Source organism: Ciconia boyciana, chromosome 1 (assembly GCF_034638445.1).
Source record: "Ciconia boyciana chromosome 1, ASM3463844v1, whole genome shotgun sequence".
Lineage (NCBI taxonomy): Eukaryota > Metazoa > Chordata > Aves > Ciconiiformes > Ciconiidae > Ciconia > Ciconia boyciana.
In genome coordinates this window covers 80,503,382-80,526,079 of record NC_132934.1, presented here as the reverse complement: position 1 = coordinate 80,526,079, position 22,698 = coordinate 80,503,382, and the positions used below count along the sequence as shown (strand labels likewise).

Genomic DNA, 22,698 nt, shown 5'->3' with positions numbered 1-22,698 from the left:
AAGGTCTGATTCACGAGAGGTTCTCTCAACTGTTATTTTTCCACTTGTCAGAGGCATCTGTAGAGAGTCCAGCACAAAGTATGAAAGCCCTAAATGAAAATGGAAAAACAGTAGTTCTGGTCAGCCCAAAGGTCTGTAAGCTAGTACCACATCTCCAGCAACACCCAGCAGGAAATGCTCAGGGTAAGAGCACAAGGAATAACCTTTCCCTTGCACGCTCCCCCAGCAACCCACAGGTTAGGGGCTTTCTGAGCCAAGGACTGCAGCTGTGTCTTTGCAATTAATGGTCCTGAATAGATCCATCGAGTATGAACTGTCTTTTGAAACCAATTGCCTGTTTGGCCCTACAACTCCTGGCAGTAAATTCAGTAACCTCACTGTATGTTGTGTGAAAACATACTTCCCCCTGTTTAAAACTGCCGGATGCTTCCATCTGATCCTCCCTGCTCCCATACGATGAGAAATAACCCTTCCCAATTCAGCTTCTCCCTGCCTCTACCTCTCATGACCTTCTATAGCAAATTTTTATGATCTCCACAGGAGTCTGCAATGGGCCCAGCTGCTTGCAGCTGCTGCCATGGCAAACTCCTCCCCCTCACTTCTTAATCCCTTCACTCTCAATCCCACCCCGTTTCCCTGGCTCCTGTTTTCCTTCCTCCACTAACCTCCAGTCCCGTAGCTTAGACTAGGTGTATAGAAATATAGATACCAGATCTCTTGTTTGGTTCAAACAGCTCACTACCTACAGAGGCATGGAGAGCCACCCCACGTCAAAGCTCACATCTTGCAGTGGTGCCAAATATCTAAGTTTCTGTGTGTCTGGGTCTGAAGGTGGATGGGCTGAGAGCAGCAAACTCTGGGAGCTCTGGTGGAAATCAAGACAGAAGCTCCAACCTTGAAGTGCAGGACTGCTCACCTGGACTCTTATCACCACCAGCATGTATCTAGAAAAACCTGCAAGTGACCAGTTTGTTGGAGCTTTCAAGACTATGACAAAAGGTTTTCTCAGAAATCCCACAGGGACAAATTCTGAACAAAAAATGTCTATTTTTCAAGTATATGTAATTATTTTATTTCCAGAAGCACAGATACCAACCCAAGCCATACAATTTTGCAAGCAAGTAATTTGAACAGTGGGCAAGAAAAATTTTGCCAACCAGTGAACACTGTTCAGGCTGGCTCCGTTTCTCAGGTGTTACATGGAAAGCAACCCAAAAATGGAACTTTCTCCATCCCCAAAAGTTATAATTCTAACCACCTCAATTAATTAATTCCCTTAATTCATTTTTAGTTTTGTTGGGTTTTTGTTGTGTTTTTTTTTTTCTCTTTAGAAGATGAAAATTTAAATATGCACATGCTCACTATAATGCTTAAACATGCTCTAAACCCAAGCCCTACTCCAGGCCAGCTGCTCAGTGTCCTTTGTACGCAAATCATCGAAGGAGCCATGTCAATGCTTTTGATCCACGGCTTTCACACTTTCTTCACCACTGTGCCAACCACCTGCTGTGACAACCTGGATCTATCTATGTTTATTTTTTAATTGAGGGTAAGAAAGTGACAGAATTTCAGTTGTTGTTTGGGGGAGGGTTTTTTCCTCTTTTTCAACAAAAAGGAGGCCAAGGCCCATACAGCTGAATGAGTATTTTGCATATGACAGAGTGCTCTGTGGACCCCTGATGGAAAATGGACAGGGAATTAGGAAACTCCAGTCTAGACTGAAGGAAACTAGCCCTCTCTTTCATCAGTATTTAAGTTCACCTTATAACTGGACTAGCTGAAGCAATGGGGACATAATTCTTCACCTCCTAAGAACATGCAGTAGGGCTGTGAGGTTCTCACCCCAGCAAGCAGGAAGGGCAGCATGAGTGATGAGACAGGCCAGCCTAAGCACAGTATCATCTGCCAAGCCAATGGTGAGGGGGAGTCCCAGGCAGGCAGCAGGCAAAGGGCCCAGGGAGACCACGGTGGGAGAGCAGAGCATTATTTTGCTGCAGCAATAGGTACCAAGAGACTACATGAAGCCTCTCTGCTCCCCATCTGCGAAGCAGGGCAATCCTAGTTCCGTACCTCACAGGGAACTGGCTGTGACAACAAACATACTAAAACATCGAGCTAATGGAGACTTTTGAGTATCTTAGAAAGCATACAGACACCTCTACTACAGGACGCAAGTTAAAATCTGTTTTTTCAGAGCCTTTTCTTTCCAGGAGCACTAATACTATAAGGGGTTTGGTTTCATTTGGAACCAGGAGGCTTGTTCTGCATCTACGATGGCTTCCCCTCTTGTTTGCAAAGCCAAACCTTCACACTAAACTGGAGAAATACCCCTCACATCAGCTGATTTTTCCATTGCTTCAGCCCTCTGTGGGTAAAGAAGATGGGTCTCACCACTAAAGCATTAAATGAAAACTCAGTATAGAAGCTAATATGCAGAGGACAGAAAGAGGTTCTGACTAGGACTGTATTCAAGATCCATCAAGGCACTACATCTAAAGATGTATAATTTTTCTAAGTCACTTCTTTTAAAATTTGAATTTTAAGGTTGGGGTTTTTTTTCTGATTTTAAAAAACCTGAGAAATGTGAAACTACAGTGTATTGACATCCAGTCATAACTATAATAGCAGAAAACAATTTTAAAGGTAAATCCCACATACAAAACTTTGCGCCAACACATAAAAGAAAGTCCTAGCATTCAAATGAGTGGGACCCACTATTATACACCTAGAGCCGGAGCCTGCCAAAGAGTCAAGCCAGCTTTTGGTAACAGATACAGAGAGAATATTTTCTTCTTTCAGTTTAGTCAATTAGTTCATTACAATGACTAGTTTATCCAAAGTTGGAAAATGCTTTGGGATTGCAGAAACAGGAAGGTTATTTTCTTCCTCCAGTCAACAAACAGAAATGAGGCATGAGGGAGCAAAATCTACTAATACTAGATCAGCATGACAAGAAACAATCAGTGCAATTAAAAAAAAAGATATTTCATTTGCTTAATAAAAAAGCTTGTTATTTATTACGTAATATCTCAAAATATACCAGATACTTCCTTTTCATGTACAATTATCAAAACTTTTTTTTTTAAGAACTACTTTTAACGCTCAGGGTTTGGGTGGGGGAGACTGCACTTGTAATTACATTTCACTGCAAAGCCAAGTGCAGTCTATCATAAACAGCATGTAAAATAATAATAAAAAAATCACTCATCCAGCAAATAATGTAATTTGTTATTTTCCAAAATAAAAACTTAACTAAATCTGTGTAAGGCTATCCAATTACTTAAATAGATACTTGCGGACATTGTATAGATTAGCAGAAAAGAGAACTAAATTTAGGTTAAAGGCCATATTTAGCTGCACATCAATATGTTTTAATGGCTATCCAACAGTGTGAATCACTGTCTCTTTAGGAAAAATAACTAAAAAGTACACATGCAAAACAATATTGTAATTGCATTTGTATATCCATGCTTCTGTTTGCCATTTAAAAAAAAAAAGTAATCACAATCAAAGCATGATGCAAGGTCTGTACAAAGGACAGAGTTTCCTAGTGAGTGAGACAGTTCAGTGACTGCTTGCAACGTTTAGCCGGGCAGTGAAAGCAGCAACCCTTAGGCCCATGGCTACAGGCTCCAGTTGGGACACCATTTGTCAGGTAAGTGAAAAAGATTTAATGCCTCAGGAACACATTTCACATGGGTGATAATGGGAACTAGGAGACCTTTGGAAAAGCATAGGTCAACCCACGTTTGGCTCCTAGAAGCAAACAATGTCTCTTCCCCATTACCAGAAAACTTCCCTTTTTCAAATGCTGATCTGTAATTCCTCTTCCATGTATCTCCTGAAGGTTTTCCCCTCTTTCCTTTGAATCTGGGTAACTAAAGCAACAAAGCCAATCTCTTGCTAGCCCTAGCAATCCAGACTTCACAAATCTCTCCGAGTCACAGACACAAATTCTTCCTTAGCTCTCTTCCCACTTACAATTAACTAGTGTTCTTGAAATCAAGACTGCTGGGGCTGAAACTCAGAAAACAACCCAGAGGAGACTAATAAGCACTTGAGACCAGCCTTCCAGAGTGCAAAATTTTACACTGAGGCATCTGAATGCCTATACATCATCAGAGCAAGTCTATCTTGCCTGGGATCTTGTCCCCAAAAGACAAGAAGTCTCTGTTTCAGGAAAGGCTTAGTAGACAGAAGAGTTCCCCTGTGTAATTATAGGGGTTTTTTCCCCCCCATACAGGCTGTTAGGCTTAATCTCTTCCCCGTATTCCTATACCCTCTTTTTTAAATCCATTTGTACTTTTAGCCTCCACAGCATCCTGCAGCAGTGAGTTCCATAATTTAACACAGATGGAAGAAGTACCTGTTTTAATCTTGCTGGCTGGTAATTTCAATTGCCTGCTCTAGTTTTGTACTATCAGAAATAATTGCTCCCCACACTACACTACTGTGCGATTTTATAGATTTCTATTATACCTCCCTCAGCAGTCTCCTTTCCAAGCCGAAGAGTCCTAGGCAATGTAGCTTCTCTTCCTATGGAAGTTTCCCCAGGCAACTTCACTGCTCATTTCTGTATCTTTTTCAGTGCCACCACAAACCTTCCTAGTAGTCAGGAAAGCACGCTGTAATCAGAACCGATACACAGTGTGGATTCAAACGGCAATATACAGATAATTTCTATTTTACTCCCTGCTCCTTTCCCACTACAGTTTTATTTGCCTATTTGACCCCAAATTGAAAACTGAGCTCAGTTTTCTCTTTTATTCACCAACTAAATTATCTCCTAAAATACGATCACAGCTGCCAGACCAGCTCTGGGAGGTCTATCAGCAAACGGGACCGAACAGCTCAAGGAGACCTCACTGTTTCTGCTAAGCAGAAGAGCCATGAGAGAGTGTGACTCAAAACTACCAAGGGGAAAAAAAATACTGCACTTTCTGCCCACTTCTCCAAGCCTGCAAAATTCAGCCACTGCCCGTCAACATGGTTCAGTTGGCTGTGTATATGCTATTAATTCACTCTCTTCTTACTTTGAGGTTTAAAAGAAGTTGTAATTTGTCCCAGTTGGGAGGTAATAAAAGCCAGCGCACGGTCAGTCATGGATGGCTCTGATGACTCAGCTGGTGTGAGGTAGCTTGCTAAGACACTATCTCCAGTGTGTTTGAGCCCAGTGTTTACTGTGCAACGTGCGATTCATATCTCAGGCCACATGCCATGAAATATTTTACAGCCCATAACCTTCTTCCCCTGGAAGCCACTCCCACAGTCTTCCCCAAGTCCTCTTCCAGAGAACCCATTTGCTCAAGCCATTTGACAGTGACACAACCACTCAGACTGCCAACTGAGAAATAACTTTTACACCCATCAGCACTCCTGTTCCTGCAACCTGGTGCCCTTCCTGGCACCCTGGGACTTAGCAGGAATGAGTGCATCCTCATCCCTCTGTGAAAACAGTTCCGCCCTTCATTTCATCACCCCCAAGGAGATGGTGGGTCCATCACTCCACAATCACAGCACAGCCCCAGTTGGGCACCTGGCCTACACCAGGCTGCCTGACCCAGCACAACGGTGCTCTAAACTGGAGGGAGCTGCTCCTCTGGAGCTGGGGTGAGGCTGCCAGCACCAGAGCCGCCACAGTAGAAAGGCAGTGGCACAGCTGACAATGGCCCATCAGCACTACCCTCATTGCTCTGCAGGCTTCAAGTTGCAGCCAGTCTCATACAGTGGTGCCTGCTGGAAATATCCAAGCAGCTTCTCGTGGATGTGGCAGGAAGGACCCATCTGCTAGGGAACATTTTTTCTGGTAGCGTCCAGTAATGACTGGAGGCAACGCCCTCACCCCAGAGCCTCCAGTTCCCTGTACCTTACCACCTCTAACCTCAACTCCTGGACGGGTCTGAGAAGGCTTGGCTTTGCCCGTGTTTTAAAGCACAGGGCAGGCAGGAAGATGAGAACTTGCTGTTCAAGAGGGAATATGGTGAAACAACAATCTCCAGTCCTAATCCACTAGAAGAAAAAATTATTACTTCTGTCATGGAGTGAATCCCAACTCAGATGAGTTTGTAGAAAGTGGGAAGGAGCTCCTCAATGTTGCTGTAATGCTGGGTTTGCTCCATTTGACCTCCAGACACATCAGCAAAGCTTCACAGTGCTCTATCAATGACAGAAACCACTTCTGAAGTCCTTTTTAGGAAAAAAAGGAGAAAGAGAAAAGGAATAGGTGGTTTGCAGATACTAAATGCCTTGTTGTGGCCCTACTAACTGGATAAATCTGTCTCTGAATTCTACTACTACTATCTCTGGCACTTTTATTAAACATTTCATTTATCTGGTAGAACTCCAAGCTCCTGAATTTCCACAGAATCCCAAACCATTTAGAAAACATTCCTAGTTTCTGTTAATAGATGTTTTGGAGGATCCCACTGAAGACATAATGGAAAAATCACTTCAGCCATACTCCGTTGAAATTCAAACTATATAAAGAATCTCACTCTCTGCTGCATTCCATCAGTTTTAAGGATATTCTTTACTGGATGCCAGTTGGTTTCCTCCAGATTAAACTCTCAAGACTTTTCAAAACAAATAATTTCCAAGCTTGATCAGACCCTACACCTGAGCTAGCTAGGAAAAAAAAAAAAAAAACAACAAAAAACCACCAACCCACAAAAACAAAAAACCTACAAGAAAAGCAGACAAAAAAAACCCCAAACCTAAAAAACACCATGAAATCACTCATCGTTCCTATGTATAACCACATTTAATTTTATTTTAAAATCAAACATCCAAACTCTGGATTTAGTATTAGCCAGCTGTTAATAGTTTAACATGTAAAGCCCGGTTGCCACATTCAAAGTATTTTTGTGGAGTTGTACTAACACTTAACTCTTGCAGTCACACCCAATGCTACTCTTGGCATTATACACATCTTTAAAATGATTTACAATGCTATTTATTTCCGTGTGCAAACATTCCATAGAACACCAACATAAATACCACAGCGAGAATCTCTCATACACATTTTCTCTCCAGACTGTCTTAACCAGGACAGTATTTGCAAACTGTACAAGAACAACACTGAAGCAAAGAAACTGCATGTGGCTTAACAAGGAATAACCTTTAGAAAATAATTTAGATGAAAAATCATTTATAGCTTTCCTTAATTGCTACACCCAGTTCACTTTGGAGCTCAGTAGCATTACAGAAGAGAAGCAATACCACCTATCAGTGAAAAGCTTAACTCCTTTCAAAATCCTTTATTTACCACTGCTCCAGACATTCAATAAACAAGTTCAACTTCAGCTGGAGTTTTCTGCATTTATTTTCCTGCCAGCAGTGGCTTTTTTTTTTTGGGGGGGGGGAACAACAGGACAGGGGACAGGACAGGACAGAAATCAATATAATCCAGGCCTGAGTTCAGTATGTTACTAAAGAAGTAGATAAACAGAGTAGCCGTCCTGTGTGCTCCAACGAAACACTGCCTGAAGACAACTCAGCAACACCAGAACCAATATGGTCTACATTTGGCTTGGGTTGTAGACCTAAAAAAATAACCCTCAATAGCAGGAATCAATTGCCACAGCTCTGCTGTTAAAGGCACAGGAGTTTTGGTGGCCTGTCTGGTCTCTTTGCTTAGGCTAAACCTGAGCACATACCTGGGCTTGGTTTGGCTTCTTCACGATTACCTAGAGGAACATCCCACCTGTGGGCTGTCCTGGGTGGCCTCCTTCCCTCAGGAGGCACAGGGACACATTGTGACCTAAAAATTAATTGTTGTGACAATGCTAGCAGCTGACCACCAGCCACTGCCTTTGCCAGTGGGTCCTCCCTTGTCAGATGATGAAGGTGTATCTGACCTAACGGAGAGGGATGCCCTCCTATTCCCAGGAAAAAATAACACCTGGGACAACCGAGTATGCAGCCTGTTCTACATTCAGCTTCAGGGAGCCCTGGGAAGGACAGTGGTCAGGGGAAGGCGGCAGGGATTGCTCTGGCAGCCACATCTGGCTGCTGTCCCTCCCAGGCGCTCCTGCCCTGGGCCAGGAGGAGGATTGTGGCAGAACAGCTACGCCTGTACCACATGCCCGCCTCTCCCAAAGCCAAGTTCAATGCAGGCTGTGGGCACAGAAACACCACCCTGCCCGCGTGTGGCTGATCCAGCCATACAGACATGGTGAAGCAGTAATATCTTGCTCTCTCCAACTGCTCCTCAGAGGTAGGTGGCCCCTACCAGAAAAGCCAAACGACCACCACCCCCCAAACACCGTGTGAACTAAAAAGCCAGGAACAAATCAGATCAATCTGTCACTGATTTCTGTAATAAATACAATTTGTTTCCATGCTGCATTACAAGTACTAAGCCTCACTACCGCCCTGCAGAGGTAAGTTCATTATTATTTTATGCCTGTTTCACAGATAGGGAAAGCAAAGGCCAAAGCAAACATTTTCAGAAGCACTTGCTTTTGAATTGCTGTCACTCTGGGGATGCCCAGCTGAAGGTACTGAACCACAAAGACTCCAAAACAAATGCATGCAAAAAACAAATTAGCCAATTTTTGTATTGTAGGTCAGAACCACACTACTAGCCAAAAACACAGGTTGCCTTAGCTCTCCTTTCTCACAGTAAGCATGTTATCAGGAAAGCTTTTGTCGGAAGACTTCAGAAGGCAAGCTATCACCGGTAAGCACTCAAGGGCCCAAATAACTTTTCTAAAAGGCAAAAACCTCACTTCTGTGTAACTGTACAAGATCTCATCTCCTGCTTATCATCATTTCTATCAGCAGAGCACTGCTTAGCCACCTCTCTTCAAAAGGCACTTTGAGATGCAAGGTGTAATATGCACGTAATTTATCATTACAGTATCCTCTGTTTAATTGGGGCATTTCAGATTGGGGCTGCTGTTTTAATGGGTTGCCTCCCAGGAAACTGACTTCACCTGTAATGACACAGTGAATAGTAATGACCAGTGTTTAATTGGGGCAGTGTTAGTAAAATTTTGCTTCAGAGGGATTAAATTTAGCTGGTGTCAAGGATTTAAGTGATTAATCAGGTGTTAAACAGTATGCACTTCTAAACAATGGTCTTCTCCCATTCAATCCTACACCCACTGAACTTAAGAAGAGTTTTGTCATTGACACTAACAGAAGAAGGATCCTCCTCCTAGTACACAAGTTCACTAATAAACGTTAAGGAACACACTCTGCACTAACAGATGCCCAGCCTTGGTTAAGGGTAACAGGATTCTGGCTGCATGGTGCTGAACAGTCCCTCAGCACGGGAAGCCTTCAGTGGGAGAGCGCTCTTTGCAAAAACAGCATCAATGAAGTATTAGGAGACATAAAGCACTACTTAAAACTTGAGTAAATCTGGGGAAGCCCGTTAAGATTGAAAGCTCAAACACTATGTGATTCTTTGCCCTTGGCTTACACGATCAGTCTTTTTTTCCCCTCTTCCCTTTTTTAAATGATTACAAAGTACATCCTCGAATCTGAAATGAGCACCAGTGAGACAAGTCCTCAAGCTACAGGGTTCTGCGTTGACTCCTGTGGTACCCATGCAACCACAAGGACCACTACGTACAGCTCACTGCAAGAAAAAGCGCTTACATCCACCAGCGTACAGCTGCATAAAGTCTCCACTGGAGTCAGTTGTGAAACCCAACTCGCAGGAAGCCTCTGTGCCTTCAGTGCTGCCAGCAGAAAGCACTCTCAGCTCAAGCATCAGCCAGGCGCACGCAAGGGAGCCAGGGCTCTGAGAAGCCCTGGTCTGGGAGATCTGAAGCAGCTGATCCCCCCCTATATTCCCAGTTTTAGTTCCCCCCAACTCCACACTTGTGCCAGCACAATTGTTTGTACGGTCGCATGGTAAATCAGACTAAGCAACTGAAAGTGCCAGATTTATAAAAAGGAAAATAAGTTAAACTGCACCCTTTGGGACCCTTCTATTGGCCTGCTGAATTCTGAGCCTCCATACACAACACCACAGTGATATTCTCCAGGTATTATAATTTCAGAAAAAAAATAGGGAGATCCTCACAATCAGAAAGCTCCAGGTGAGGTTTTAAACAGAACTCATCACCACATGGACCTTAATTACAAAAATCATCACCTGTGTCTAAACTTCTAGTCCTGTCTCCCTTTGAGCTTTTGCTCTCATGTAAGCCTTTGCCAAGATGTTTACACTCTCCTTGTACCTCAGTTCTCCCATCTGGGGGAGGAGGGGTGAGGCCATAAGGATCACTTGCCAATACTGTAACAAGTGCCAACGTCATGGCAGTATTTACAATAATATAATCAGCTAACTACTATGGCTCAGGATCAGAGGAACAGGTTTACTATCAATGTAGACATCCCAACAGCTGGAATGGAAAAAAGTGTCCGAATATGACAACCACACCAGATGTCCCTTCCCAATCCACCTCAGAACCAAAGCCCTCAGGACCTCTCGGGCTGGAGTCTGCCACAAGCCCAAAGCCTATCAGTTCACGCAGAGAGTATGCTGATGCCTAAGTTGTAGCAAACACTAAGGGTCCAACCTTTACGCTCATCTCTGACCCCCAAGATCTTAATTTCTAAACCCCAGTGATGACTTCTCTCTGCAGCTTTAGACTCTATACACACACGCTTAATTTCCTTGCCAGAATGGGTCTGCTTGCCTTCAGCCAGGCAAGCACACACCCAAGTGTTGGCAAGATCAGGACATTAGCATTATATTTCTCCTCTCTCAGAGGAAGAGTTAATGTAAGTAAGCACACATACTTGCCGCAAAGCAAACACATATCAATATACAATCACACATACATACTGATAAGTACTTGACACGAACCAAGATATTACTGCAAGTTTATATTGATCACCAGTAGTTAAGTATATACCAAAACTTCACCTTCTCAAAGTTTTCCTAAATCTTATTAGAGCGCTTCTCTAATAAGGTGAGATAGAGAGATCATGTACTGAGCAGCTCGGGCATAAACAAAGCACTAGCCTTCACTTCCTCCGCTGAAGTTTTCCATGGTTCATCACGCCGGCTGCTATGGCATTTACTGCACGCACCCCTACCCCGCATTGGAGGAGGAAGGGAAAAGAAAAAATAAATACAAAATACATCCACCAGCACCACTGCTTCCAGTTCAGAGGCTCCTAATGAAACTCTGCAACACCCTCACAGCACAATACTTGGCTACTTTTCAGAACAACACAGCAGCTTAGTAGCGAAGTTGGAGTACGGTATGGAGCTTGCTCCTCTGCCTCGACCTCATGCTCTGTGCCCAGAGCTGGACTGGCATGCTGAAGAAATAATCGATCATACTTGTATAATCACACTACCATTTAAACAACTCCTCTTAAATCCAGCTGCTGATCACAACCACCTTTAACTCTGCCTGGTTGAAACAAGCGTCCAAAAAACAATGATAGTTAGAAAAGCTGAAGAAAAAGTTACCCAGAATGGTTTGACTGGTGAAGAAATGCTCATTTGAAATTCACATTTCTGTCTGAAAATATGTACTTTCGATATTTGAAGCTATTAAAATAATCACCAGGGAAGCCAACAGTAGTTTCTGTCTTCCAACAAAGATAACTGCAAGGGTCAGCATGTAAACAAATCACATATTAAAAAATAAAAATAAATTCAGACTACGACGTTTAGAAAGTCACTTAAAAAAATGAAAATTTTCCCAATATCTCTCTAAAAAAAAATGGCATTTAATCATTTCAAGACTCAAATAAAAGTTTGCTTCTATCTCTCCTGCTATGTAGCTGATCCCTTACGGTCTGACTCTGTAACATACCTTAGTGAGGTTAGGGAAGGATCAGTTTTACTGTTCCTGAAATCAACAGCAGTTTTGTTGATGACTTCAGTAAGAGCAGAAGTAAGCCTTGTATTTTCAAAACGACACATGTCAAAAACAAGGAAACATAACTTGTATGACTCTACTTTTTCATGACATTCATTTGTGTTCTTCTGTCCAGAGAACACATCTTACCTTTCCACAGGGCTTACTAGAAAAAACAGTAGTTATATTTCAGTTTATATATATAGGGATCTGCTTAGTTAACTGTACACATTTTGCCTGCATTAGCATTTTGCCATACTGTAATGCACATACAATACCCTATTATCCAATTTGTCGGTCTGTATTATGAAAAGTCAAACTAGACTCTCTAAGCCACGAGACTTCACGGGACACAGGCCCAAACGCATTTACCTCAGCAAGAGAAAATACACCCAGAAGTTTTCAAATTGTGGTCACACCATACAGAACACAAGACTCCCACCATAAACATACACACACAGGACAAGCAAACAAAAAAGCATCATGCTTTCAATCTGAATAAATGTTTACTCCAGGCTCTTCCCCTTAGAGAGAGCCTGGAAGTCACCTTTTCCTTCCAGGCAGGGAGAGACAACCGCTAAAGCACTCTTACTCGGACGGAGTTAGTCGCGAGCAGAAGGGAGATTCCAGGCTGGCAACAGGGCAAAACGACTCCTGAAGAAAATGCATAATTGAAACAAAACTGAGGGGTGAGGGACGGCGAGAGGAAAGCACTATTTCTAGCGGGCTGCTAGATAGGAAGGGTCTGGACAAAAAAGGAAACTTAATTTTATTTCCATTGTCTCAGCTTTATACCGCCTCCACTTAAAATGAGAAACTTGACGGGGCAATCCCTTCTTCAACAGACCAAGCCACGGAGAAATGCCTCCCCCAGGCCCTGGCAGAGTGGGACTGGGCTGCGCAGCCCTGGCTCCCCTACCTGCTGACGGGCAAGCAATGCCAGTAAATGCAGGGACTAAAAACAAGTAATAATAATACGGATAATAAAAAAAAAAAATTAAAAGCAAAAAATAAAAAGAAAGCCCCACAACCCACTGTTGGTAGAAGCAGCAGCTGCTGCATCTCCCCGACGGCACGAAACTTTCTGCGAAGTTGCTGGTGGGACACCGCGGGCAGCCAGGACCGCGGGAGGCCGGGCCCGGCCGGGCTCCGGGGCTCCGTTTAAAGCGGCCAGCGCGCCACCGGCTCCTGCCGTGAAGAGCCACGCCGCGAAATCCCGGCCGCGGCGGCTTCGCTGTGCGTGTCTCCCCGGGGCAGGCGCACGGCGCTGATAACCGACGGGAGCCGCGTCTCTGTGTCCGCGTCCCCCCCGCCCGCGGCCGGCCGCCGGCGCGGGCAGCTCCGCGTTCCTGACTGCCACGGGCTGGGGGCTCCGCGCCCCGCAAACGTGGAGGGACCCTGACCCCTCCCCCCCGCGACCGTCCTGCACGCAGGGGTGGGGGGTGGGGGGGAAGAAAAGGAAGAAACAGTTATTTTCATCCAAATAACCCTAAGCAAAACACAGCGCCCACCGCCCTGAGGCGCCGGCGGGCGCGTCCCGCGCTAACAGGCGCCGGACAGACGCAGGGACGGACAGACGTAGGGACGGACGGACATAGGGACGGGGCTTTACCTTGATGCAACACTGGGCAGGAGCCTCAGACATCTCTCAGGAGGGAAACGGCGAAGCCCGGCGGGGCGGGCGCGGGCGGACGGTAAGTTCTCGGGCTTTCCCCACTTTCCGCTCCTCTCCCGGCCCGGCGGCGCGGCCCGACCCGGCCCGTCCCCTCAAGGGGAAGTTACTGCCGCCACCATCGCCCGGCGGCGTGCGCGGCGCGGCGCGGCGCGGCCCGGCCCGGGGGAGGCGCCCCGCCGCCGGAGTCCCCTCCTCAGCGCCGCCGCCGCCGCCGCTCCTCTGAGGGCGCGCGATCGCTCCCGCCCCGCCGCGCGCGCCTGTGGCTCTGTGTGCGTGTGACTGCGCGCTCTCTGCCCGTGCGAGTCCGTCTGTGAGCCGGTGCGCACGCGCGCGGGGAGGCGGGGGGCGCTGCCGGCGCGGCCCCGCTCCCCGCCGGTGTTTTCCTTCCTGGAAGAGAGAAACCGAAAGGCGGCGGGGGACGGGCCGGGACGGGCCTGGCCGGGCGCTGCGCCCCGCCCCGCCCCGCGCCGCTCATTGATCCGGAGTTTCGGGGACGAAACTGACGTGGGTTCCCGGCACCCCGCACCGCCCCTTAAAGGGGCCGCGCCGGCAGGAGGCGGCCGCCGGCATCAACGGCCACCACCGCCGCCGGCGGGGAGGGGCGAAGGCGGGGCGGCGGCGGCGCCCCGCGGCCGGGGCGCGAGTGCGGCGAGCCAGCGGCGCCCTCGGGTGCCGATGCGGGCCGGCCCAAGCGGAGCGGAGGCTGGAAGGGCGCAGCCGGGGCGCGTCGTCTTATTTAGTGTCATTTGACTTCGCGGGGTGCCGCGGCGGGGGGGGGGGCGTGCGGGTCCTTTGAACGCCGCGCGCCGGTACTGGCCTTCAGCGCCAGGCCGGGCAGCGGGATGCGCGAACAGGGCTGGGGGGGGAGCGGGGGGACAGCGGGTGGAGCACCGGCCCGCGGGCAGCACAATGGCCTTTGTTCCACTGCCGGGGCTGCCCCTTTAAGAGCCCCGACCAGGAAATGAGGCTCGGGTTACCGCGGGCACGGGAAGTCCGGGACGGGGGGGGGCACCGCCGGCCCGCGTTCCCCCGGCCCCCCGGCCGGCCCGGCCTGCCGCCCCACAGAGCCGCCCCCCCCGCCCCCGCCTGTGACTGCAAAGCCAAAGGGACCGAGGGTGGGCAGGAGGTCGCCGCCTCCCCGTGGCCGGGCGCCCCCAGCCCCTGCCCCACCGGTGGACGGCCGCCCCGGGGGAAACCTCCTGCCAGCCGGCGAGGGAAGCCCCCGCGGCTCTTGCCTGCGTTTAGAGCCCGGAGCGGGTCGCACGTAGCTCAGCACAGAGGTTCAGGGGGGCATTGTGTCACCCGCAACGTATGAAATACATACTATGACGTGCGTTATTTCCAGCTGTGATAGTATTACGCTGTTTTCTTTCACCCTCCAGCTCCTGGAGTCACAGGACTGAGTACAGCCCTAGCCCTCATGATGGGGGTGAAAAGAAGGGGGGGGGAGGCGAAAAATAACTCGGCCACCTCTTTGCCTAAATCTTTTTTGTGATTTTAAAGACAGTTTTCGGTGTCCTGGCTGGTTTTTGGATGCACCCGCTTTATTGCAAGTCCCAAACATGCCTGAGAGCACAGCCCTGCTTGTACCCATGTCACTGCAGGGCAGAACCACCTCTGGAGTCTGCTGTAAGGATGCTGTGCATTAGGATAGAATAGGCTCTCATTAAGTGATTCAATGCTACCGAAAATAGCAAACGAGAGGGAATCCTACCACGGTGTTTTAAAGCAAGCCTTAGCTCACGTTGCGTGGCGTCTGCTTAACTGTGGCATGCTTGCATCAAATGCAGCGCTGCTTCACCTGCATGGCCAAGAGGCGATGCTGCCAGGATCTCCCAGTAGGCATCCCTCGGTGGGCTACCGCAGGCCATTTTGCAAACCAGGACCAACACCCTGCAGCCTCTTACAGCTTCATTTTGGCCAGCTGCTGAAACTAAACGAGGAAGAGGTAGGGGAGGTACTATTCCCTCTCAGCCTAGCAACCGATGACCCCTTTTTAATACAGGGCCAACTCAATAATAAAGGATTCATATTTACCTGTCTTCCCTCAGCATGGCTGAACTGCTGGAGTAGAGTGGTTGCATCCCTATTGCTTTTACAATGCCACTCTCTCCCCTATTATTCTCTCTGCTTCATCACTATGACATTTTCTGTTTCCATGTGCATGATTATCACTGGCTTTCCCCAAGTGCTGAGTCATTATTCTGTACCTTATGGCAAGTTGGGGTTTTTTGTGATTCCTTATATTAAATGTAGAAATTAGAGATGGAAAAGACCTGTAAGGTCATCTCCTCCGCTCCCCTGCTGGTAGAGGATTTACAGCACATGCTTGATTGCTCTGTCCACTTTCATTTTAAATGCCTCAGGTAATGGGGCTTCCCCCTCTTTCTTTTGGAGACTGTTTCACGGTCCAGCAAGTCCCATGGTCAGGAAGATATTTGGCCTATATTTTCATTTGTCCATTTTCACCCAGTTACTCCTTCTTATAACCATGTATTGTACTCCCCTAAACAATTTTTCTCCTCTCTGGCTGTTTGTGCCTTGCACCCAGGTATCACTTCTTTTCCTAGCCATTGCCATTCGTTCTTTTTATCTCCTTTCATTAGTCAGTCCCTGCAGCCACTTTATCATTGTTGGTCTTCTCTGATTCCCATCCAATTGGTCATCATCTCCTCAGCCCACGGATGCCCTCATTGAGGGACAAGTATCTGCCTGATCCTTTGTGAATACAGCCAAAACCTCATCACGGTTTAATTTGTCTCCAAGTTGCCTCAGAAGCTTGTACAAAATTTGTCACCTGCCATCGCCCTGAATCAGATCTGGTCCTGTTACTCCTCAGTGTTCCCTCTCGCAGTACAACTGCAATCTGTTTTTCTCCACGGAGGCTGTGGTGAAGGTATGTGTCCCGAGTCTCATTTCTCTGCCTGGAGTTTCAACATCTGTTCTTTCTGGGGTCACTGATATCTGCTGTTCCTCCCACTTTGATTAATGGCCCTTACAAATACAGGCCTTCATCCCTCTTGGCAAACCTCTCAGCCAGTGTGAATGGTTGCAAGTATCTGTCCAAGATCACAACCTGGTTTAGAGCTGTTGTCTTCCAGCTTCGTCTGTTCTTTTTTCCCCTCTACTCCACTAAATGTGAGTGCAATGGATGGTAACTAGAAAAGGTAGGGAGAGAAATGGTGAATGTGTACAGAAGGCCACAGGCGTGAGTGCAGCACCTTTCCAGTCAAAAGTCAATCCCATTGAAGCTGCTGTAAGAAAGCTGGGGAAGGAAACATGGCTGGACAAAACACATGCCACACCACCCTGTGGGTCTGCCCTTGCCAGCAGAAGCAGATCATGCCTCAACCATGCTAGCCAGATGCTAGCCACCGTGACTGGAGAACATCTTTGAATCCTTTGAACAAGGAGGGCCAAACTCCTTGTAATGTGTTAGCTTCTCTGCTTGGTTCTGCCCTTGTTTCTCTGACCTGATTTCTCATGGTTCCTCTCATTAGTTCCATCTCTTGAGACCTCAGACTATATGGTCCTGGCTGCTGCTGTGTGCGGGAGAAGAAAAACGCTACCAAATCTCCTGGATGGCCTGTGGTTGCAGGACAGTTGCTCTGGAAATGTGAGGAGAAAGCTTCTCCAGCTGTCAGCTCCCCTTTAGATCTGCTCTGCATGGAGATTGCACAGAGCAGAAAGGAAGTGCATTAGCTCATATTAAACCTTGAACAGGCTCCCAGTTAGTTTCCTTCCCTCTCACCTAGAGGCTACTGCTTAGTTTATCTCCAGGGAGGACCCTTTAGTTAAAAGCAGGATTTATGATCCCACAGAGCCACCTTTCATCAGCACCCTAGCCAGAAATCCCCTAACTTTTTGCTCGAATAGATGGCGGCAACACTAATTCAGGCAAAAGGTAACCATACCCTGGCCTGTGAAGTGAGGCCAAGTTCCTGCCTTGCTTAGGGCTCTCCCAGGAAAGGGAGAGGGGGCGTGTTAGGGGACAGCAGCAAGATGAGAAAACCCGTAGACAGAAGTATATTCTTTCTCCTCGTAGTGGCCTGAAAATCTGGCTTTGGATGCTTGTATTTTCTGGTCTAGAGTTTGTCCCTGAAAACAGAGCAAGCCCTGAAGAAAAGGAGGCAAACCAACCTTTCGTTGGGTCTTTTCATTTTCTGTCCACAGCAGTGCATCTGCATACCAGCTTCCACTGATTCTCTGTCACCTGGACCTCTTGTACAGCTGTGAGACTCCCAATGTCTTCCTACCTGCACTTTCTCAACAGCTAGGCTAGTTGTCTTCATATGTCCCTAAAAGATGTTGGAGCCTTTTTCCCAAAGGAGCTAGACACTTGGGAATCTACATCCAGCCAAAAGCCAAGGTTTTAATTTCTTCTTTTGTGTACTAGTTTTCTGGTTTCAGCAGTGTAGAGCAGTACCTCAGACATTTGCAATAGTTGTTGACTTCACCTCACTTTTAGGAAGGAGACTTTGTTCATGGTAGTGTTTTTTCTTTCCTCTTCATATTTGCAAAGGCACTCATTAGTTCCCAGTGCCCAGTTATCATTAACTCATTCTACTGTTTCTCCGCTGTTATCTTTTCCTTCCCTTTATCTTTCCCCAGCACAACTTAACTGACTCACTTATTTAGTGCTCACTTCTTTGCTTCATTTGTATTACTAGTTTTATTTTTGTCTTCCAGTGTTTGAGCAGATACAAATAGTCACTCGATGTGACTTGATGGGTCTGCTGACATTACTGAGCCTCGACAGAGATTACTCTTCCAGATTGAGGGACAGGATCAAGCTCTTAAGGAACAAAACACAGTAGGAGACAGTAGTAAATTCCAAGAACATGCAAGGATACTTTGATGTTAGCATGCAACAGACTTTTTGGTCCTGAGGACACACGAGGAAATCCATGAGTGTTGGTGCACAGAGGTGCTGTGGAAGTGATCCCCTTTGCACATTTAGCACTACAATTCTTTCTCCCTTACCACATTGGTTTCTGAAACCGAATTGCGTTTTATGGCCCTAGCGTGCATCAGTCATGCTGCTTCTCATCATTAGCAGTAAGATTAGCTTTCACTTCATATTCTCAGGCAAGTCCTTTTCCCAAGATTCAGCCAAGCTAATGTTTCTTGTTGTAGAAGTTCCAAATCCGTGGCTTTTTAGGAATATATATGAAATTCAGTCTGAGGTGTTAGAGTGAGAAATGCTATATCTATATTATTTGCATTCTTGTTTGTTCACCTAAGAGCCTAATCTTCTTTGAGATTCAGTGGTCTTCTAAATGCTCAGGGCTGGCTCTATGAGTAGGATTTGCACCAGTATAATGATTTTGGTAAAAGGTTTGTTTGTGGGTTTTTTTAAAACGAAATAGCGATACTAGTGCATTCCCTAAAGCTGTAGGCATTTTGATATAAAGATACTTATACAATTTACATAGGCACTCACATAGCTTTCCCATTTCAGAAACCCACAACAGTCAAAATGGAAATGCAAAAATCCTGGTATGACACCTATTCATCCAGCAGCAAATAGATGTAAAAAAAGAACCCTGAAGATGCTTAATGCTCTAAGCTTTAATGTCATCCTCGCACATCGTCATATGCTGGATTATTTTGAATCATCTAGTATATTGCTTCTGTAAATAAGAGAAATGTTTTTCTACTGCTCTAAGTGTGACTATTCTGTTAGGAGAAAGGGGAAGGGGGACTGAGGACTGTACTGATTTAACTCCTCTTCGTTGTTCAAAGCAGTACAGCGTCTTCTGAGAGACAAGTTTATAGTCACTTTTGAAAAGTGGACTTCATTGCACAAGTCACTGCTTAGACACGTATTGACAGTGCTACTCCTGGTTCATACTTTCATGTTGCAGCACGTAAAAATGAGGCAGTGAGTGGGTCTGAGAAGAGCTCCTGAGAGCACTAACTCCAGTGACACCAACCTGGCAATAGCTAAACCTGACTATCAGGTTGGGCTAAACTGCATGGGACCACGGGCCCCTCTTGTGCCACTGTGGAGCAACGCCGTGGCACCACAAGGCTGTTACAGCCAAGTCCTTGTCTACCTCTTCTAGTGTTCTGGTTCCAGTATGGTGCCACAAAGCAAAGTTTCCAGGGCTAGCACCCTGTAAAAGTGCCCCATCCCACACTGCTGTGCTGTGCAAGTCACAGCACACCCTCCTTTGGCGGTGCCAGCAGCTGCCTTTAGCACTGTGAAAAGGCAGAAGGAATACATCATCTGTGTGTGTGCATCCCTGTGTTTAAAGCCAGCTCAGTTCCCCTTGCTGTGGTGCAAGCAGATGGAGACTGGCAGGGATACCTTAAACTGGAATCTTGTGGTCCCTCAAAGCCACAGATGCAGCTTCTCCCCTCAGCTCATGCTAATAGCTCTCTTGCTCACTACCAAAGAGATGAGAGGCTTGGCTAGGCGCTGCTCCTTGCCCTGACCCTACAAAATCTTGCCCCAACAAAACGTGTGGAAGGGCCACCAGGCATGCAAAGGCCAAGGACTAAAAGCAGGGGACCTCTGCCTGTGGCTGGAGATGGGCAAGGCCAGGCAAGCTGTATCGGAGGCTCTTCGGAGGAGGGACAGCGGCTCCTGAGCTTGGGAGGGCTGAGAGGAACGGAGGGAAGTCTGCTGGGGGAAGACCAGTAGCAGGGAGCTGCAGAGGAGCTGGCGTAAGAGGCTGGCCTGCACTGGGTGAAACCTCCCCACTTGACCTACTTTAGCAGGGGTGGTTGTTTAAATGGAATTTAAATCTCCGCAGATATGTGAGGAACTTCCCGACATCACCCAAAGACGTGCAGTGACAGGGGCAGGGCTACGCCAGTCAAGCACGTGCGCAGCCAGAGCTGGGACCAAGGTCCTCGATGCCACAGGGAGGTTGCCGTGGACATGGGCTCATTTCTTGAGCAGGCAGGGCTCCACAGGGTGCACAAAACCACCAGTAAATGAGGGAAAGCAAAAAAGGTTACCAAAAATAGGATTTTTGGAAGACAATTCTGCAAAGCACTAGTTTCCCAGCTACCAATTTCAGACATAAGGTATACCTTCATGTTTTGTTCTTGCATAGTCCAGAACAGTGAAGTGTATGTTGATATTGACAACCTCATGAATTCAAAATAATACGTTAGTTGCCTCTCACCTCAAAATCACAAGATTTTGAGGAGAAAAATTACTTTCGAAAATTCTTTAAATTGTATGTGTCTGCATTTTCTTATCTTGCCTCTGGATTTTGTCTTGTAAAGTACGTTTCCAAACTTTTCCCCCAAATTTTGAATGCTAGAAAATTTCTTTCTTCTCTTTCCTTCCTTCTTCTCTTCTTTCTTTTCTTTGTTATTTTTCTCTCTCCTTCCCTCCCTCCCTCCCTTCTCACCTTCCCACCTGCCTTCTTATTTCATATGTAATTACATGATTCAGACCAGGAAAATTAAGGAATAATAAGATATATGATGAAACTCAAGGTAAAAGTAGAAAAACCATCAAGGTATATTCTGTTACTGCAAAGCATTTTAAACAAAAATAAACAAAAAATAGAAGCTGAAGGGACAGAGTTCAAATTCTATATCAGGTAAGTCCAAATTGATTTACATTTTGCATGTACTATGCCTGGTTTTTACTTCTCAAGTTCGCTCACTTCAGCTGCAGAGGTGAAGCAAACTTTTATCAAAACCCAATCCTCTCTATTAGTAATATTTTCACTGGTTCACCACCCCTTCCCTCCTTTTTCAGCATCATTTTCTCCACAGGGTGACAGGATTACAGCTGTCGTGCCTGTTCGGAGTTGTGGTGCACACTCTGTCATCCATGTCATTGTAACTCTATATCTTGCTGGCAGTAAAAGAGTGACACAAATTGTTTTCCTGCCAGATAAACATTGTCTAGTAGATTTAATGCTCATAATCTAATGTGAGGAGTAACATTATATGAGCAAGAGCAGTCAATCTGCTTACGATGATTGCCTGGTATTGCTGGGGAAAAAAAATTGGGTACTGCTGCTCTAAGCCTGTGGAAGCTCAGCACCTTTCTGCCCCATCCCGCACCCTTTGGGGCAGGGGTTTACAGCAGTGTGACCACAGAGCTGCAAAGCCAGTGGGCTGAAATGGAAACTTAAGCTTGGAAATGGAAAAGGAAAAGGAAATGGAAACTCAACTCAAGGCTGAGTGAGAGTAGTGCGTGCTCAGCAAACAGCAGAATGAAACCCCAGTAAACAAAAAAAAGCAGCATGAGTACAGCTTGTTGCACAGAATTGTGATTTATCTGCTTTTATTTTCAGTAGTTCCAGTGGCATCATGATGTAGGATTTTACAGCCTATTAAATCATGTCTGACATTTATGGATATAGTTGAGAGTGCATGCATTATGGATAGGCAGTAGCCTTTCCATAGCTGAGCAGCAGACAGTTTCCACTCGCAGGTCTTATGCCATCCTCACGCCCTTTTATAACTTTATCTCAGAAACTGCCAAATACACCCCGAAGACAAAGATTTTGACCAAGAATACAAAAAACAAACAACTCTTCTATTCCCATTGAGTTACAGGTCATTCAGATTGCCCTGATCTGAAGTGGCCTTTATTTCTGTTGTTGTCTCCCGTTTCCAAAAGCAGGTCCGCATCCAGAAGGGTTAACTGCAGCTTCTTCAGGCGCTGCATATTCTGCAGTCTCCATCAGAGCAAACAGATCGCCCTCTCACAGGAAAAAGGTGGTAATCAGAGCAGGTCACTGACGATTTTTTTTGGTGCATATAGGGAGTGGTGTAATTAAGACCAGAAATTTGAGCTGACCCCAATATTAGCTTGGGAGGTGACTGAGAAGAGGCGCAGAGGTGGGTGGACCAGGGTGCCAAGACCTGACCTTATTGGGCCCAACTCTGCACGGGTCTCTGGTGGCTACGGAGGGCCCCCAGCCCCTTCATCTTGATTTTAGCTTGAGCACCTTTCTTGGCAACATCAATCCCAGTGGGTTTTGTGTCCTTTTTGTGTGCAACGAGCAAGGGCAGTATCTGAGGATGCTTCTGCTCCTACTTAATGTTGGGCAAGGGTGTTGCTGGAGGACCAGACTGTGTAGCCCCCCATGTGCATGCATGAAAGGACAGAGGCATTGGGCTCTGGACGCATTGCTCACTGCCTTGCACTGTCCTCACAGCCTATGGTTCATCACTTGGACGGTGGTGGGATGGCAGCATCGCCGCTGC

General features: G+C 46.6%; 1 protein-coding gene across 3 annotated transcripts in view; it reads right to left on the bottom strand.

The window, feature by feature from the left end:
• Positions 1-13,940, bottom strand: part of ETV6 (ETS variant transcription factor 6) — a 144,555-nt gene extending 130,615 nt beyond the window's left edge. For all 3 annotated transcript variants that reach the window (XM_072876585.1, XM_072876594.1, XM_072876604.1), the window contains exon 1: positions 13,447-13,940. In XM_072876585.1, the coding sequence (XP_072732686.1) occupies positions 13,447-13,479 (33 nt within the window). In that variant the 5' untranslated portion in view covers positions 13,480-13,940. The remainder of the gene's footprint in view (positions 1-13,446) is intronic.
• Between the last annotated feature and the right edge of the window lie 8,758 nt (positions 13,941-22,698).